Below are 20,225 nucleotides of genomic sequence, written 5' to 3'. Positions count from 1 at the left end.
GGTGGTGGGGGAGGGCTTGGGGATGCATGCAGTGGGGACGAGGCGGAAGAGAGCTGTGTCTTTAACTCTGTCCTCTGGTTATACATATTTTTTCTTCTATGAATGGGTTTTGCTGGAAATTATAGCTTTGCCCGCTGTCCCTTGGGTCAAAAGAAATAGTCTCTAAACAGAAAACAGCTCTGATTGGTGACTTTCCTTCTTCCCTCCCCAACCCCCGTCCTAATTGAAACCAAATGTGCAATACATTGGATGCTGGGACCCCTGGCGCTCTCCCAGGAATCCTCAGAATGTGAGGTTTCTCTCACAGCATCTTGCATCAGCCTGTGGACGTCTGCCTACCGCCCGGCTCCTTCACCGGCAAAGTGGAAAAGGAAGCGTTTCACAACAAATTCTTTTTTGGGGGGGGTTGGGGGAACGTGGTGGATTATAACTCTGTTTTCATCTCTCCACCTCCGTGTGCTCCTCCTGGATGAACGTAAGTTAATGTCTTTTTGTTTTTCTTTCCTTTTTTCCCTCTTCTGAAAACGAAAGCTCAAAGCGGACTTCTGATGTCCCAGGAAAAGTTGCAAAAAGGAGCCAGAAGGGGGTTTCAAGCCAGGCGAGGAGTGGGGCACCACCGACTGGAGAAATTCAAGATCTCACACTTGGTGTGTGTGTGTTGGGGGGGGGGGCGCTCCTGGATTTGTATTTGCGGAGGGAAGAATAAGGAACTCTAAACCGAAGAGGACAGCAGCGAAATGAAGGCGCCCCTAGAGCTGCGGGACACAATAAACGGCCTTAGCAGAGTTGAAGTCGTTGGCAGGCAAGCAGGCCGATGGCAGAGCTGCTCTGGGCGCGGAGAAAGCGGAGCAGGGGACCGGGGTTTTTAGGCGTTTCGCTGGAGAGTCCCGGGTCTTGGAGAGGGCAGCTTTTTGTACTTTCGTTTTCCCAGCAGCCTTGACTCCATCGTGAGAAGGGCGATTTGGGATGGGGGGCGTCTTTAGGCGAGGTTTGGGGTGGCTGGGAGGGGGGCCTGCGCGCAGGGGGTGCTTTTCACCCCGCCTGGCCGGCCTGGGGTGCCTTTCCCTTTGTTATCCAACGGCTTGGGACTGTCTGCAGTTGGGACCTCTGTGTCCTGGCCGGGGTTCAAGAGTCCCATCCCGGGAGAAAGGGAGTTTTTCTAAGTGGCCGCAGCTCCCCTGCCAGCGGTTCGGGGTGGAGCTGGCCCCATTCAGGCCACTTGGGGGGGCCGGGGGGGGGTCAGCACCATTTTGCCTACGCTTTCTGCGCCCTTGCCCTTGAGAAGCATGGAGTCGGAGCTCTGGAAAGAGCCTTGGAGATCCATCTGGTCCCTCGTTTCACGGATGTTGGAAATGGGAGCAAGGCAGTGACATGTTCAGGTCGTACAGTGTGTGGTGGTGGTGGGGCTCCATCCGTGGGGCCGACAATCAAGTTGGGGCTTTCTCTGCCACCGATCTCCAGCTCCTTCCACCACCTACCTCTGCTTTCTTGTCCACTTCATGGCTGAGGCGATGGAGGCACTTGAGTGAGCAAGTCCCCGCAGGGCCTTGTTACCAGAGGGGAGGATGCCAGCAGTGGTTCCTCAGCTCCGGGGTCTGTGGTTGAACGGCGTCAATAGCCCGCTGTTGACCAGAAGCCTCACCCATAACAGTCGATCAGCACATACTCTGTATGTTCTATGTGTGTATATGTATGGATATTGTGTCCTGTCTTCACACAATAAAGCAATCGAGAGAGAAGAAACTCTTACCGCGAAAATCATAAGGAAGAGAAAATACATGAGCAGTACTGTATCGTATTTATTGAAAAAGATCTGTATGAGCGGTTCAAATCCGTGTTTTTCAAGGGTCAACTCTGGTGAGTGTATGTGTGTGTGTGTGTGAGTGTGTGTGTAAAATAGAGAAGCGAACGTTTGAGTGTTGACTATGCACCATGCCCCATGTTCAGAGCTTTCTCTGCAACATTTGCTGAGTTTTCATGGTTCTGTAAGACTTGCTTCCTGTCTTACAGGTGTGGCTGTGAAAGCTTAGCAAGGTGGAATGAGTTGCTTGGGGAAATGCAGCGAATAAGTTTGAACTTCGTGTAGGTCTGACTCTAAAACCTGTGCTTTTTAAGAAAAATCATTGGCGTTTTATTTTTTTAAGTTTATTTTATGAAAGAGACAGGGAGCACCAAGTGAGGGTGAGGCAGAGAGAGAGAGAGAGAGGAGGAGAGAGAATCTTAAACAGGTTCTGCACCACCAGCGCAGAGCCCGACATGGGGCCGGAGTCCACGAACTACAAGATCATGACCAGAGCCTGAAATCAAGAGTCAGAAACTTAACCGACTGAGCCACCCAGGCGCCCCCAATGTTTTATTTTTTTAAATTGAGATTGTAATGTCAGCTGCCATCCATCTCCTCACATTGTGACCCCAAGCCGTTTTCTTGTGATAGGAGCTAAACCCCAAGTCTCCAGGCAATAGTGCACCCCTCCCCCATTCACACACACATGTAGTTGCTTTTGGAGGTGAGGTCTCCATTTCCCTCTGTGACCTGGAGGTGAAGGTGCTGGGCTCGGGGGACAGAACGGATTCTCTCCGGAAGCCACCTCTGGGCGCACGGATGAGTATTTATCTGGATACCAGAAAGGGGCCACATGTGGGCATCCTTGTGGGATAATTTCTGTGGTAGATACTTACCTTTGCAAGGAGCCTGGGATTTAGAGTCAGAAGAACCAAGTTCAGGTTCCGGCTCTACTTTTTCCTCCTTGTCTGTGTCACTCTGCACCTTGGCTTCATACTTACTTTTCGCATCATTGTTTGAAGAGCTATTGGACACCTGTGGCTCCAAAGGCTATGAAGGGCTTAATCACACCCGTTCTTATAATGATGATCATTATAAACACTGGAACCCGACGTGAGTGGAAGGCTGTCCTTCGTGTCCATCTTTTTTGGATGGAAGCAATCCCTCCAGGTTTTCTAGCTGAAACTCCCCTCTGGTGGCCTGGCTTGGCGACTCCTTACCCAAGGAAGGGGGGGAAGGACACCATGTTGTTCCAGCGTCCCGGCCTGAGTCTGCCCTGTCTCTGAACAAGCGGGGTGTAGTTAGGATCAGTTCATTGGTTTCTCCTCAAAGGAGACCGCCTCTGAGGACCTTCATATCTAGCTGGGGAGAGGTCGGTGGCCCAAGACTTCTTGTCGTTGGCCGGTGCTGCTCACCCCATCTCTTACCTCATGTTCCCTGGTCTGTGCCCGGAGTCAGAAGGAATGCAGCTGCTGCTGGGGGTGGGGCTGGGGGGGGTCAGTGGGCAGTGGGGAACCCCTGCCTCTGCTTCTGGTTAAGATCTGTTTGCTTTATAAACACCAAAGGTAAAGGAAGTGGGGAAAGCATTTTCAGGATCTTTTACGAAGAATCCTCAAATTGCAACTTCCAGTGGTATCAGTGTCTGTGACATACCAGAAAATATGTGCATTGGTCTCGGCCCCTGGCTCTTGGCACAGAGCTCCTAAAATCCTCATAGTCTCCTAAGGGACAAGACCACTGAGGGCCTTTTGGTTCTAGTCCTTGGTCTCTGACTCTGGTTCCTGATGCAGAGCTTCTCAAGTCCTCAGAATTTCCTGCGTGATGGGAATGTCCTTTTGTTCTAATGAGGTGACTCTTGGTGGGCTCCCGGATGGGGGCTGGTCACCAGAGAGACTGAGCCATGATCAGCAGCCCAGAATTTTCAGCCCCACCTGCTGTTCTCCAGGGAGGGGAGAGAGGCTGGAGAGTGACTTAATGACCCATTGTGCCTATCTGATGAAGCTTCCATGAGAATCCCTGAAGTATGTGGTTTGGGGGGGCTTCAGGTCAGTGAACACCGCCAGGAACTGGGAGGGAGGCACACCCCAACCCCACAGGGACAGAGGCTCCTGTTCTGGGGACCCTCTCAGACTGCCCTGATGTGTCTCTTCTTCTGACTGTTCTGTATATCTTGACACATCCTTCTTTATATAATAACTGGTAAATGTACATAAGAGTTTCCCTGAGTTCTGTGAGCTGTTCAATGGTCAGCTCAAATCCAAGGAGGGGCTCGTGGGCACCTCTGATTTGTGGCTACATCAGATGGACATTGCAGACATACTATTTGCAATCAAGTCTGTCGTGGAGGGGGATTGACTTGTGGGACCGAGCCTGCAACCTCTCGGGTCTGCTCCAACTCCAGGCAGTCAGCGTCAGACTTTCTGACTGTGGAAAATCCACAGAGCTGGTGTCGGAGGTATTGGGAGTGCACGAGGAGAGGAAACGGAGCTTTTCCTGGACAATGTCTGAGCCCAGAGTGGAAGCATCACCCAAAGGAGCCTCATCACCCACCACTCTCTTCTGGTCTGTTAACTCACTGTCTTCTTCTCTTCTTATTGATCCAGTCCCCAGACTCACAGATGGATGAATGGCTCATCACATCTAAGGGATGGAGTTCAGACTTTCCCCTCAGCTTGCATTTATAATAGACACGCTAAAATATTAGTGACCACCCCCCTTTTATTAATATCACATCATTCTAAATTAGTGTTAATAATTCTCAGACACCCTTGCCAAGCTCCTTTATAAGATCCACCTTTAGGCACTTTCCATCACCCACACCTCAAGCATGCAACCCACACCCACGTCTCACTGGCACCCAGAAAGCTCACCCTCGTCTAAAGGCGGACCTCCACAGACGTGCTGAAGCCCTGCACCAGCTCACATAAATGGTGGCCGTCCACAGAGCAGACACACTGGGTTCTTTATGCCCCTTCCCCTGTTGGAAGCCGTGCACCATATGAATCGACTCTCTCCCAGCAATGACGACGCAGTCCAGAAATGTGCCCAACATCCCCAGGCATCCAAGAGCATCTCTGAATTCAGCAACCATCCACAGTGAGGGCTGTTCCCCAGTAAATTAGAAACCTCGGTGGAATTTAAGGACCTCCAGACCTATTACATCAGAATATCTGCCTTTGGTGGGGGGGTTGGGAATCAGTACTTTGAAGTGTTCCCCAAGCAATTTCATTGTGAACCTTTCCTGGTAAATGTCCATGTCTGTTGGTTGCCTCAGCCTCTCCTTGGCATGGATGGAGGGCAGGCGGGAGAGAGAAACCTGCCCAGGATACCTCCTCTTCTCCCATTGTCCTGCAAAGAATTTCATTCTCAGTGCCTCCCTTTTCTGGCTGGCATACCTCCCTCCTCTAGTTGGCTTCTCTGAGCTTCATGCAGAGCTCCCTTTTCCCCTTAAGCGGAAGCTTGTCCAGGCCGTAGACTCTTCCGCTGGGAAGTCAGCCCGACCTGGCTTGCACTCCCAGCCTGCACTCACCTGCTCTGGGGCCCGGGGTGACCTGCTCGACCCTGTGAAATCAGGCCTATAATCCCCACCTGACAGGCATCCCAGAGCACTTAGCACGATGTTGCGTGTGTGGTTCATTGGCGACATCGATGCGGAGGATTTTTCTTATTCATTCTGCTCTGCTGCTCTGTTCCCTTATTGAAACACAGAACACCTGCCCGGTGCAACAACATTCACCTGCCCAAGGCCACCTCTGCCAGGAATGCGGCCAAAGTGCTCTCGCAGTGGAAAGGACATGGGCTTAAATTCTGGCTTGGCCCCCACTTGTTGACCATGTGACCTTGGATATAAGGTACATAACCTCCTCGAATCTCCTTTTTCTCATCTCATAGGTTTGTTATAAGAAAGTGCCATTAGATCTACGTATCTAATCTAAGGTGCCATTAGGTATGCAGGGGGGCCTGCAAAGAGCCTCACATGTGGCAGGTGCTTTGAATAAGTGAATGCCCAGTAAATGGTGTCCCTCTCGCTTTTTCTGAGGGGGCCATTGATTCCTTGTGGTCTAAAAACCTACCATCTGTGTACTCTGGGGACTGATATCTTGGGTTGATTCCTTTCATTTGAACACTTCGGCTAGATCATGGATGTGATTTATTGGAACTTGGCCTTTTGGGATTTGAAAAGACAACCATCATGTCATCTCCTCATCCTCACCTCCTCCCTCCGCCACGGCACACGCACCTTTACCCAACCTTTCCCTTAATACTTGAGACACTCTTGTGCCTAATACCATCTTCTCATGGGGAATGAATCACAAGAGTGGATTCCTTGGCTGGGGGTCTACCCAACACCAGGAGAAAAAGGATTGGCATTTGGGGGCAGGTAGGGAAGGGATTCTCTATCCTATACATTGGGCAGGCTAATTCCATCATAATGGAAAGACTTAGGGTCCATTGCAATGAAAAGATAATCCCATGACAATGAGAGGTATGAGTCACAACTACTCTGCTGTTGTAACTGAAAAGGGAGAGATAAGTTAATAAAAGAGAAATTCAAGTTTTGTGCTTCTGTAGAAGTCCTCCAATATAACACTGGTTCCACCAAGGCTTCCAAACTGGAGGATGGGGAGGGGGCGGGGAAACTGGGCTTGCCTTGTTCTGGCTCACTTGTTTTCCTGTCCTCCTTCTCACTCCCAAGCCCCTACCTCCCCTCCCCATCCTGCTACACTTCTCTGGACTTTCCAATAGGATTATCTCTGGCTGTCTGGGTTCCATTTTATTTGGTTTTATCCTATTCAGCAAGCATTTATTCACTGCCTGTTAGTGTAAGACACTCTGTTTAAAATTTTTAAATGACCGTAGCTTGCTAAAGGAACTGAGGTGTCAAGTCATCTCTCCAGGAACATTCACCAGAACACCCCCCACCTAATGACTAAATGATGGTCTCCCTAAACTTTCTCTGTCTCTCATCATCTCACTTGCGTACATTTGAATTTGTCATGATAGAGCCTGTGTTATTCAGACATGACTTGGTTGAAAACAATTCTCTTTTTATTTTGATTTCCTTTCTCATTTTTGCTTTCTGTCCATTCTATTTGGCATGGAACTCTTTGATGTTTCCAAGTTGCTGTGATTCTCCAAGCAAAGGTGAATCTCAGCATTGGAAGGGGTATATACATTTTAGCTGGAATCTCACCTTGGCCTCCCAGCACTGAGAAAGGCCAGGTCTGGCCCAGCCCAAGTATCACTGAGGCCTGGAGATGCCATGAAAAGGCAAAGGGCTTAGACTCACTTCGAAGCCCCTGGGTTCAGCTGGACCCCGGGCACGGTCTGCAGTGGCTTCCGTCATTCACCTGTCTCGGGGACTGTGTTTTGTGCCTAGAGAGACACCAAGGAAATGTTGGAGGAAAGGCCCTACTGCTCAGATGTTAATGCTTACCTGCTTGGTGGTGAGTGTGCCAGAGGAGAGGGTGCGTGAAGCCAGAGCTTCAAGTGCAAAAGGTAGTGAGGTGTTGGTCCCAGCACCATCATTTTCCAGACTTTTGACCTCAGACAGGTCTCTTAACCTCCTAGGTGTCGTGTTCCTTCACTGAGTCCCACATTGGGGCGTTGCTTGTCCGGTCCGCCCCGGCCAGCAGGGCGGTAAATCCTTGCGGGTTCGTTCCTGAGGGAGGGAGAGAGAAATAGGGCAGGAGGGGGACGCAGAGAGTGGAGACAGCACACGGTATCTGATCAAGCCTCTTCTTTATTCAGAAAACACCGTATCTTATAAAGGTTTTGAGGTGGGAGAACAAGGCAGCTGACCTAGGTCGGTTGCTAGGAAACAGGGTTAAGGGATTTAGGCTGCAGTAAAAGAGGAACCAAACTAAGGTTTTTAGCACAGCGCCTGAGGGGCTGATACTACCCTGCCTGCAGGCGGTTGATCTTTGATCTTCTGGCTTCTCCTGACAGGGAGTGGTGCTCCCCTGCCTATTTTTGTAACTCCCCTCAGGGAGTGACATATCCGGCTAGTAAATGGCCAAGCAGCTGAATCTTTGCCGCTTCCCACACCTAGGGCCCCAATATTCTCATCTTTCTTCATGAGTTTTTATCCCCTCCAGTTTAGGTTCAGAGAAGATCATATGTAAGGAGCTTTCTGTACTGGACAGTGCCGTGCCTATGCAGGTGGTAGGTGGCATGCCCTTTCAGACCCGTTTCACAAGTGGCCAGTCCAGCACAATTTAGCGTACGCAAGATCGTCTTTAGGGTCTTAAGGGCTTAGGCAGACACAGGTGCATTGAGCTGGGAGATGGATTAAAAAGGATGGATAAAAGTTTAACATTTTATTTTTTATAACTTATTTTTTTAAAAAACTAATAGACTTTATGTTCTGGGGCAGCATTAGTTTCACAGAAAAACTGAGAAGAAAGGCACAGAGTTCCCACACACTGGCTTTCCTTTTGTACATCGTTTCCCTATTATTAACATCCTGTATTTTTATTACATTTCTTTTTTTCTTTTCTTTTTTTTTTTGAGAGAGAGAGGGCACAAGTGAGTGAGGGGCAGAGAGAGAGAGAGAAGCAGGGCTCACACCTGATGCAGGACTCAAACTCAAACTGTGAGATTGTGACCTGAGCCAAAGTCAGATGCTTATCCGACTGAGCCACCCGGGTGCCTTATTGCATTTTTTAAAAATCAGTTACTCAATATGTATTTATTAAACACCCATGTATGTTCTATACCAGTTATTATGGGAGTAGAAAAGAATAAATCATATTGACACCCATCAAATTGTTCATAATGTTGTATATCTACAGTTCGGAGGCTCTTATTCACTAAAAATTTTTTCTTGTGCACTTAGTGCCTGCCTGACGCAGGGTTCAGGTGCAGTCCAGGGCCTGGACATAGTAGACATTCAGTGAGTGAAATATGAGGACGAAGGATCCAGAAGGAGAAGACATAATCCTCGTCCTTAGGAACTTGGGAAACAGCTGACACATGACAGAGACTAGAGAAGGTTTCAAAAGTAGAGAAAATAGTATTGGATATTTGTGAAGGAGATGCTGGTACAGGCAAATAAGGTGTAAAGCAATCAATGACTGTCCCTGCTTCTTTACTGGGATTGTATTCCTCATTATCATCACCATTGTCCTCAGTGCCAGGCTTCACATTATCGTTCTAGTTCTGGCCACCATTCTTTGTCTGAATACCAAGCATTAAAAAGCAACCTTACACATTGCCATGGTGAGCCTGGAGAAGTGTGTGTATGTGTGTGATTGTGGCAGTTTTATTTATTTATTTTTCAATTTTTTAATGTCTTATTTATTTTTGAAAGAGAGAGAGAGAGCAGGGGAGGGTCAGAGAGGATGGGAGACACAAAATCCGAAGACAGGCTCCAGGCTCTGAGCTGTCAGCACAGAGCCCGACATGGGGCTCAAACCCACAAACCGTGAGATCTTGACCTAAGCCAAAGTCTGATGCTTAACCAACTGAGCCCCCCAGGTACTCCACGATTGTGGCAGTTTTAAAGTGCCCCCACACCAATACACACCCATTCCTTTGCTCACCAGGAGTGAAAGGACTTAGGCTGGGTGAAAGGACACCACCACACCATCCAAATCCTCATGGGAGCTGTGCGGCTAGGACATCTGGCTGGACTGTCACTTCCCAGAGGCATGTAAAGCATAAGAGGAGTGTTGAAGGGTCCATGGCTGCTGGCACTTGGCCTTGAGAATATGGCCTCCTGAGACCCGGGGACCAAGCATCTGAAGAAGAGAGCAGCGAGGGATAAATTTACTCAAGAGTCATTAATTGTTCTTGGGACAAAGGTAGTTCTAATTTTCAGAAGGTTTATGTTGTGTAGAGTTTTAAAATGGAGATGATAATGATAAGATAATGTCATAGGAAATCAAAATGAAATCCCGACCCCAATAAAAATCCCAGCAAGTTATTTTTCAGATATTGACAAAGTGATTCCAAAGTTTATATGGAGAGGCTGGAGACCCAGCACAGCTGACTCAGTACTGGAGGAGATGAACAAAGGCTCACTGTGAGTCACAGACGGTGCGGTGTTGGTGACGGCATAGACAAATAGGCCAATGGGACAGGATAGAGAGCCCAGACCAATGCGGTCAACAGATCTTTGACAAAGGAGCAAAGGCAATACAATGGAGAAAAGACAGTCTTTTCAATAAATGGTGTTGGAAAAACTGGACATCCTTGTGCAAAAAGAAAATGAATAAATCGAGACACAGAGCCTTCAGAAGAATTAACTCAAAATGGATCATGGACCTGAATGTAGGATATTAAACTAGAACACTCTAGAAGATAATATAGAAGAAAGTCTAGGTGACCTCAGGTATGGCAATGACTTGTTAGACACAACACCAGAGACACGATTCTTTTTTTAAAAAATTAATGCAAGGTAGTTAACATGCAGTGTTATGTTAGTGTAGTATAGTGACTCAGTAGTTCTATACACCACCTGGTGCTCCTCACAACAAATTTACCCCTTAATCCCCATCACCTATCAAAGACCTGATTCTTTTTTTTTTAATTTTTATGTTTTTATTTTTTTATTTTTGAGAGAGACAGAGCATGAGCAGGGGAGGAACAGAGAGAGAGGGCAACACAGAATCTGAAACAGGTTCCAGGCTCCGAGCTGTCAGCACAGAGCCTGACGTGAGGCTTGAACTCACAAACTGCAAGATCATGACCTGAGCCAAAGTCGGATGCTCAACCGACTGAGCCACTCAGGCGCCCCTCAAAGACTGATTCTTGAAAGAATTGATAAGTTAGGCTTCATTAAAATGAGAAACTTTTACTCTGTGAAAGGCAATGTCAAGACAGTGAGGATATACGCCACAGACTGGCAGAAAATATTGCAAAAACTCATCTGATAGAGGATGGTTATCCAAAATATGCAAAGAACTCTTAACATTCAATAATAAGAAAAGGAACAGTCTGATTAAAAAATGGGCAAAAGACCTAAAGAGACATCCCACTGAGGAAGATCACAGATAGCAAGTAAACATATGAAAAGATGTTCAGCACGACATGTCATAGAAAACTTGAAATGAAAATGGCAGTAGGTTACCACTACCCGCCCGTTAGAATGGCGGAAATCCAGAACAGCTACGTCACCAAAATGCTGGTGTGGGTGGGGCCACAAGAACACTCACTTGCTGCTGGTGGCAATGCAGAATGGTGCAGTCAGTTTGGAAGATAATTTGGCAGGTTTTTTGTTGTTGTTGTTTTTTTTTTAAATAAAGCTAAACATACACTTACCGTATGATTAAAAAACTGATGATGATTCATTTGGTCCTTACCCAAATGAATTGAAAACATATGTCCATCCAGAAACTTGCCTCAGGTGTTTGCAGTGTTTTTAGCAGCGTTATTTGCAAGGCCAAAATGGAGAACCTGATCACATAAACTGTGGTGCAGCCAATAGAATGTTATTCTGCAGTAAATAGAAATTAGCCATCAGGCCATGAGAAGACATGGAAGAACAGTGAATGCATACTACTAAGTGAAAGATGCCAGTCTGAAAGGGTTGCATTCTGTGTGGTTCCAACTCTAGGACATTCCGGGAAAGAGCACAACTAGAGACAGTAGCAAGATGAACAAACGGTTGCTGGGGGTTAGTGGGAAGGTGTGCAGTATAGTGAATACGCAGAGCACAGAGGATTTTTAAGACAGTGAAACTATTCTGTGTGATGCTAAATGGCAAATACTTGTCATTATAACTTTGTCCAAATGTAACCACACCATGAGTGAACCCTAAGGTGAACTACAGACTTTGGTGAGGATGATGTATCTATCAGTGTAAGCACACTGATTGTAAGAGAGGTACCACTGTGCTTAGGATGTTGATGTGGGGGAGGTTGTGTGTGTGTTGGGGGCCCAGGGTGGTATAGGAGAACACCCTAGTTTCTGCTCAGTTTTGCCATGAACTCAAGACTGTTTAAAGTCCCAAATCCCAAATTTCCAGCACTCCAATTTCATCCTGGCTAGTTTCTTATTAGAAGACAGACTTTTTTAATAGTTATAATGAACATTTCTATTTTTCTAATATTATTATTTTTTTTAACATTTATTTATTTTTGAGAGAGACAGAGAGAGAGGACAAAGGGAGGGGCACAGAGAGAGAGGGAGACACAGAATCTGAAGCTGGCTCCAGACTCCATGCTGCTAGCACAGAGCCTGACGCGGGGCTCGAACTCACGAGCTGTGAGATCATGACCTGAGCTGAAGTCGAACACTTAACTGACTGAACCACCCCGGCACCCCTAATGATAAACATTTCTATTTAAAAGTTATTAACTGTATTTTCAGGTAACGATTGTATCATAACTTCAGTAATCTTATTTAATAAAGATAATGGAGGCAAAACCCTTGCTATCAATGGTTAAAACTATTGATAAAGACTAACGGGTTAACAGCAGATATTTGGGAAATTTATTCGCCTCATCATTCAAATTATAATAGCTATCACCTGAAAGAATAGTCATATGGTTTTGGTTTGTTTGTTTTTTGTGGTTATTTGTTTGAACTAATGTAACATACAAATATTCTCACTTAAAATCATAGTATGGAAGAAAGAGTGGGAGAGGCCAGGTTAAAAGAGTAAGCTTTTTATTGTTAAGTTTTATTTTGGTTAGTTAACGTACAGTGTAATACTAGTTTCAGGTGACAATATAGTGATGAACATTTGTATACATCACCCAGTTCTCAGCACAACTACACTCCTTCCTCCCCATCATCTGTTTCACCTAGCCCCCACCTACCGCCCCTCTGGTAACCATCAGGTTGTTTTCTAAGGTTAAGAATCTGTTGCTTGGTTTGTTTTTATCTTTTTTTCCCTTTGCTCACTTGTTTTGTTTCTGAAATTCTACATATAAGTGAAATCATATTGGCTTTTGTCTTCCTCTGACTGGCTTATTTCATTTAGCTTAATACCCTCTAGCTCCATCCATGTCATTGCAAATGGCAAGATTTCATTCTTTCTTAGTAGCTGAATAATATTCCATTGAATATATATACCACCTCTTCTTTATCCATTCATCAGTTGATGGACACTTGGGCTGCTTCCATAGTTTGGCTTCTGCTGCTATAAAACATTGGGGTGTGTGTATCCCTTTGAATTAGCATTTTTATATTCTTTGGGTAAATCCCTAGTAGTGCAATTGCTGGATCGTAGGATAGTTCTATTTTTAACTTTCTTTTTAATGTTTATTTTTGAGATATATATAGAGAGACAGAGTGTGAATGGGGAGGGGCGGAGAGAGAGGAAGATGCAGAATCTGAAACAGGCTCCAGGCTCTCTGCTGTCAGTACAGAGCCCGATGCAGGGCTCAAACTCACAAACCATGAGATCATGACCTGAGCTGAAGATGGATGCTTAACTTGACTGAGCCACCAAGGTTCCCCTTTTTAACTTTTTGAGGAACCTCCATATTGTTCTCCAGAGTGGCTGCACCAGGTTGCACTCCCACCAACTGTGTGCCAGGGTGCCCCTTTCCCCACACCCTTGCAAACCCTGTGGTTTCTGGTGTTGGTGATTTTAGCCATTCTGACAGGTATGAGGTGCTATCTCATTGTGGTTTTCATTTGTATTTCCCTGATGATGAGTGATGTTGAGCATCTTTTCATGTGTTTGTTGGCCATCTGGATGTCTTCTTTGGAGAAATGTCTATTCATGTCTTCTATCCATTTTTTAATTGGATTATTCAATTTGGGGGTGTTGAGTTTTTAATTTTAATTTTGCCGCCTGTTAACAGTTCAATTTTGTGCAAGTCGTTTTTAAACCTATGTGCATTTCAGTTTTCTGATCTATACAGGGCAATATAAATTTTCTATATCTTCTGGTTCAATTAAGGGTAATCATGGTCCATACCATCACTCACACCATTTTCACTTTTATAGCTAAGTCTTCAATCACTACAGTGTCCATTGCAGTTTTCACCCCATCCCACGAATTCTGAATATCTTCGCCTGTTCTCTTATGTTAGCTAAATGCCACCTTTCTCTAAAGGCCAGCCTGAGTTTCAGATCCTCTGGCCAACTCAGATCTTACTTCTTGGAATCTCTAATTCTCTGGGTCACAATCACGTAGTTTAGCAAGGATCATGTCTTGGGTGATCTCTATAACTCACCATGTAGCCTAACCCGTTAGTATTTGCTGCGCTCACAATATATATTCTATTAAGGTCTTATTATATGCCTAGCACAGGGTTGTTTGTTTCTGGAAAAATTCTCAGAGGACTGTAATTGAAGCCTCATATACTATCGTCTTTGAGAATGGAAGGGAGTTCAATAAATTTCTTTTGCTTGGTTATTCTGTGAGATCAAGATGTCCAGAGAGCCAGGTTACCAAGAAATGATGTAAGCACTGGGCTTGCTATCTGAAGTACTGCCCTCGTCGGGCACCTGGGTGGCTCAGTTGGTTAAGCTTCTGACTTTGGCTCAGGTCATGATCTCATGGTTCATGGGTTCCAGCCCCACGTCGGGCTCTGCGCTGACAGCTCAGAGCCTGGAGCCTGATTCAGATTCTGTGTCTCCCTCTCTCTCTGCCCCTCGCCTGCTCCTACTCTATCTCTCTCTGTCTAAAAAATAAATAAACATTAAAAAAAATTTTTTTAAGTACTGGCCTCAGTCCTGTTTCTCACGAGCTATGAAAATTGAAGAGAGGAACTAATGTCTTCGTGACTACAAATGAAGAGGCATAAACTCACATGTGAACACTTGGTGCACTTTGGGTATATAACACACGCAGGGCTACTTTTTAAGAAGCAGTAAGTAGAGAATGGTCATTCCCAGAGACTGATGACTAGTCACTCCAGGTTTCAGGATATTACCCCAAATTTGGTTTCTGCTTTGACGATGGGCAGAGCTGGTGTCTTTACCTGATCTCGCGTCTTCTCTCATGCATGTGCTCAGACCTCGGGGACAAGAAATCTTTACCTTTCACCCTCCTCTCCCACACTGAGTGTTCACCCTTCTCTGAGACTCCTTTCACTTAACAAGAATTATTTTTAAAAAACCTCTTATTTGAACATTAAGTGTCATGTAAAAAGCAAATTAACTGTTGCTTAATATCATGTTTGGAGGTGAAAAAATTTTTAAACTCTTTGTTCACTCATCATCACCAAAGGGCTGTCAAGCTAGGATGTAAATTGTAGACCTATGTGGATCCCCCAAAGGGCTGTGAAAAGTGACTCTCTAATCCTTTTGTTATGTTTTTGGTGGTACACTTTGTTTTTGCAGGATAGGAGATGATTGATGGTCTTCCTAATATCTGTTCCCAACTTTCCAATATCTACTCACCTCCCTCATCTTTATGACTTATGGTGCTCGCTTTGGCCCCTCTCCCAGTTCCACTGGTACCCTACATCCTCCAGAAAAGGGGGAGCACTCTGCTGTGCTGTATGCTTAGTTGTAGGAAATTCCAGTTCTGGGATCCCAGGTCTCCTGACTTCAATTTTCCAATTGATCACATTGTTGCCAACATTTATGAAACATATTCAATCAAAGGCACTCAGAAAATCTAGTGTTATCCTGTAAGTGAGACGCAAAGACTTATCACTTGTTGGTGATCCCATCACCCGGAGGAGCTTCAGGCCTTGGGCAGAGTAATCTGGGAGATAGAAGGAACACTGAAATAGTCTGAAGGTCTCATTTCCAGGCCTAATGTAGATCCTTCACAGATCCTGAAAGAGATTTCAGTGGTTAAGATCTATGTCCTCATTTGAGTTGGGCAGGGCAAGGAAAAGGCTGGTGGAGTTCTTGGGCAGGTAAATAGAAAAAAAAAAAAGAGTTCGACACATTACAAATGGTCCCATATCTGTTGTCTGCAGACTGTATGTAACGCGTGAGTCCTCGTTTCAAGTGAGATGGTGTGTGTGAAAAGTCTAGATACACTTACGATATTGCTTTGTGCAAAGGTGATTAAGGCATGAGGAGGGACATCTCCAGTTTCTTTTGGAAATAAGCCGATAATGCAGGTCTTCCAAGGAAGTATTGGAAAAAATCACAATGAAAAAAATAGAAGCTATATTGAATGTTCTTATACTTACTGCTCTATTATAGTGATTTTTTAAATAACCAAGTACTTGGAGGGGTGAGAGGGGAAAGGTGCTATGATACTTCCAGTGCTCAAAGGCTCTACAGATCTTACTCCAGTGCTTTGTAGGCACACAAACCATTAACTGTCATTCCCGATTTGTTCCCGAATGTACTCCAGACACAGTTCCTCATGGCTGTTGGAGAAGTACTATGATGCTCTTCAAAAACACATTCAAATCCATCCCTATGATGAGGTTCTTATAGTTTCTACTGTGGGATCTGGCGATACTCATTAGAGAAGAACATCCACCCCACCGGTCATGAGGGGTTAAAACACATTCTTCTGAATGAATGAGGGGTTAGATGAGCGTGGTGACAAAGCGAGCTGCATCTAGACCCACGTCATTTCTTTTGATCGGATCTCAGCAATTTCCAGCCACAATTTCCAGCCACACCACTAGCCACAGTCCTTAGGGCCAGGGAAATGGCTTCAAGTATAAGGTAAATGGTGTTCTATATTCAAAGAAGATACTCTCTAGACCCTCACACCCTCCCCACCCCAGTAGTAGTCTTGCGGATGCTGATGTAGGTGCTTGGAGAAGTTAACGAAATGGCACAGGAGGCTGTGTGGGACAGACATGCTGCAGGGGTGGCTTTGGTCATCAGGACTGTCCGCTGCTTACCCTTGGTGAGAAAGGGGGAGTGAAAGGCTCTTCATGGGAGACAGGTACTGATGGACTAGACTCAGCTCTCTAAACATCTTCCCTTGAGATTACCCAGTTCAATGTTCCTCAAACCTGAACAATATATAGACATTAAAAATTTTTATTTTATTAAAAATTTGTTTAAATGTTTAATTTTGAGAGAGAGAAACACATAAAGTGTGAGCAGGGGAGGGGCAGAGAGAGAGGGAGACACAGAATCCGAAGCAGGTTCCAGGCTCTGAGCGGTCAGCACAGGGCCCGATGCGGGGCTCGAACCCATGAACTGTGATATTGTGACCTGAGCTGAAGTCGGCCACTTAACTGACTGAGCCGCCTGGGCACCCTAATATAGACATATTTTATAGCAAAAAGTTTTTTCAGCTCCTCAGAGTAATTGATTAGATAGGTGTTATTAAAATATGTACAAACGTAAAACTAGGTTTATACTTCTTATGCTTATAGTTCTTCTGCAACCATAAAGCCAAACTAAATTTATAAGTGAAATAAAACATAGCTATAAACTCAATAAAATAAATTAAAAACATTATTTTACTGTGTTGAATGATGTGGTCGGTTGAAACTAACCACTTGTGTGTGGGGGTGAAGATAGAGTGAAGCCAGGTGGCCTCTGGGCCTGCTCTATGTTTGATCTGGGTCTGTTGTGTATTTATTTGATTAAAAAATTTTTTTAATGTTTATTTTTGTGTGAAAGAGGGAAACAGAGTGTGAGCCGTGGAGGGGCACAGAGAGAGTGAGAGAGACACAGAATCCAAAGCAGGTCCTAGGCTCTGAGCTGTCAGCACAGAGCCCAACTCGGGGCTCTAACTCATGAACCAGGAGATCATGACCTGAGCTGAAGTCAGCTGCTCAACTGACTGAGCCACCCAGGCGCCCCTGGAAACCTACCCATCTTATAACAGTGAATCATGTTTAGCATGTAGTTCATAGATGCTTTTATTGGATTGTGAAGAAAATGGGTGATGGAAAAAATGGCCAAAATAATTATCAGAAAATGTTCTTAATTTTTGTGGTCAGAACACTTTCAAGAGCATAATTGGAAATGTTTTACATTGTGTGTTAATTTGATGCTTGCTTTCTTCATCCTAAAAACAATGCAAACCAGCTATAAGCATGTGAGTCACCAATTGCATTTGCAGAGTTCCATTTATATATATTAAAAAAAATGTTTTTACATTTATTTACTTTTGAGAGACAGAGAGAGACAGAGCGTAAACAGGGGAGGGGCAGAGAGAGAGGGAGACGCAGAGTCCGAATCAGGCTCCAGGCTCTGAGCTGTCAGCACAGAGCTCGACGTGGGGCTCAAACCCACGAACTGTGAGATCATGACCTGAGCTGCAGTCAGACGCTTAACCGACTGAGCCATCCAGGCGCCCCTATTTAACTTTTTAAAGTTTATTTATTTATTTTTGAGAGAGACAGCGATATCACAAGTAGGGGAGGGGAAGCGAGAGAGGGAGACAGAGAATCCCAAGCTGGCTCCATGCTGTCAGGACAGAGCCCGATTGGAGGCTCACACTCACAAAACTGGGAGATCATGACCTGAGCCAAAACCAAGAGTCAGAGGCTTAAGCGACTCAGCCACCCAGACACCCCTCATCTGAGTCTTATTTAAATATAAATTAAATGTAATTAATACACAGGCAGAAAATGCCCACTGGTATAAATATATTAAACAAATTGTTCATAATGGCCTCAGGGTTTATAAGTTCCAGAAAATCAAATCTCATACATAACCAAACTCTGCGAGTAGGAAGTAGTCAAATGTCAGTTGTAATGAGGTATCATTTGATAATTTGCTAAATTGTCTATTCACTTGAAAACAAGGTTTAGCTTTGTGGCGGCATTGATGAGAACCTCGTGCGATTACTAATAGAATTAGAGACAGAACCATCCTGCTTTATGTATTTATGCCTCAGGTTTCTGCTTATGAGCTGGTAGGTGTTTGTATGTAAGGGGTCGGAGTCCACATCCCACACCCACTAGCAGCACGAACGCAGCCCTGACATCTACGGGGAGCAGACGGAATAGGACATGCCATTCTGTGACTCAGTTTTCCCACATGTCCCGTTTGCAGACGGGTCCGTGACCTGATCTGGCTCTCACCTGGCGTCTGTGTGGTCATGAACACAAATGAAAAGGCAGTCACTGAAATTGCACGATAGTATTTGGTTCTCATGAGTATTGTGTTAAGAGTTTCAGGTCATAGAATCGTAGATATAAAATTTTAAAAGTTCTAGAAATCTTGGGGGCTGCAAGAATACACTTAGACTTGGAGACGCTGCTCTAGAACTAAATTCAGACTCGATTTTTCTCAGGAAAGGCTTTCTGATCTGCCCTCTCTCTTTTAAGTGCTTATTTTTATTTACTTATTTTTGAGAGAAAGAGAGGGAGACTGCACTCTCTCTTTTAAATGCTTCAATAATGAAACAATCATGGGCTCCTGGGTAGCTCCGACAGTTGAGCCTCTGACTCTTGACCTCAGCTCAGGTCATGATCTCACAGTTCATGAGTTCGAGCCCCACGTTGGGCTCTGTGCTGACAGCGTGGAGCCTGCTTGGGATTCTCTCTCTCTCCCTCTCTCCTCCCCTTCCCTGCTTTCTCTCTCTCTCCCTCAAAATAAATAAATAACTAAAAAAAAAAATAGAGAAAATATAATTAAACGATCATGATGAATTCACCGTGATGTTTACTGTGTACTCAGATTTATGTGAAGCTCTTTATGTATATATAGAATGTCACTGAAACCTTGTGATAGTTGTGTGAGGTGGGTATTTTTCCTATTTCGTATAGAAGGACACATGGCATGAATCACACAGCAAGTCAATGGCAGAATCAGAATTTGAATGCAGGTCTTCCTCATCGCCACCCCTGACTTTTTAGCACGACTTCTTTCCTCTCCGTGTGCCTCCATGGACTTGCCTTCCGTTGGAAGCTGGCACCGCTCTTTTATAATGATCTCCTTGTAAGCCTGCCTTTTCCACGGGCCGGTGGGTCTCAAACTTGAGTATCTGCTCAGAATCACCTGGAGAGATTTTTAAAACCGCAGATCCCAGGCTCCACCACAGACTTACTGAATAAGACATTTTTGGGGCGTCTGGGTGGCTCAGTCGGTTAAGGTCTTGATCTCGCAGTCCGTGAGCTCGAGCCCCACATCGGGCTCTGTGCTGACAGCTCGGAGCCGGGAGCCTGCTTCAGATTCTGTGTCTCCCTCTCTCTCTGCCCCTCCCCCACTCACATTCTGTCTCTCTCTGTCTCTCAAAAATGAAGAAATGTTAAACACTTTTTCTTGAAGACATCCCTCGGGTGATTTTGTTGCAGGCGTGTGTACCTGGGATGCATTTTGAGCAGAAGTGTGTTTGACCGTGGGCGCCTCGGGGTTGTCGTCTAATCGTCTCTGCGTCTCAGGGACTTGCTTGCTAAGGGCTTGTTGCTTGATTCAAAGAATGAATGAAGAAACGATCGTCGACAGAAAATACGTTCTTGAGAAGAACACTCTTTTGGCCAGACCTTTGGAAAATTTAGAGATACGTGCTTAAATATCATGTAATATACTCAGTCTAGACGCTCCCCTGCGGGCCGCCTGTGGCAAGAAGCCTGCAAGAAGGTAGCAGAAAGCACAACTCGGTCTTGAAGAAAAAGAACAAAAACTCGCCAGGTCCTCCGGGATGGGGCCC

General features: G+C 45.3%; 1 protein-coding gene across 3 annotated transcripts in view; it reads left to right on the top strand.

Moving 5' to 3' along the window:
- The first annotated feature begins 306 nt into the window (after positions 1–306).
- The window catches only part of DDR2 (discoidin domain receptor tyrosine kinase 2), a 157,303-nt gene continuing 137,384 nt past the window's right edge, over positions 307–20,225 (top strand). For all 3 annotated transcript variants that reach the window (XM_029935704.1, XM_029935705.1, XM_029935703.1), the window contains exon 1: positions 307–475. In XM_029935704.1, coding sequence (XP_029791564.1) covers positions 470–475 — 6 coding nt within the window. In that variant the 5' untranslated portion in view covers positions 307–469. The remainder of the gene's footprint in view (positions 476–20,225) is intronic.

This window comes from Suricata suricatta, chromosome 3, assembly GCF_006229205.1.
Source record: "Suricata suricatta isolate VVHF042 chromosome 3, meerkat_22Aug2017_6uvM2_HiC, whole genome shotgun sequence".
NCBI lineage: Eukaryota > Metazoa > Chordata > Mammalia > Carnivora > Herpestidae > Suricata > Suricata suricatta.
The sequence above is the reverse complement of the archived record's forward strand: the minus strand, read 5'-3'. Positions and strand labels throughout refer to the sequence as shown.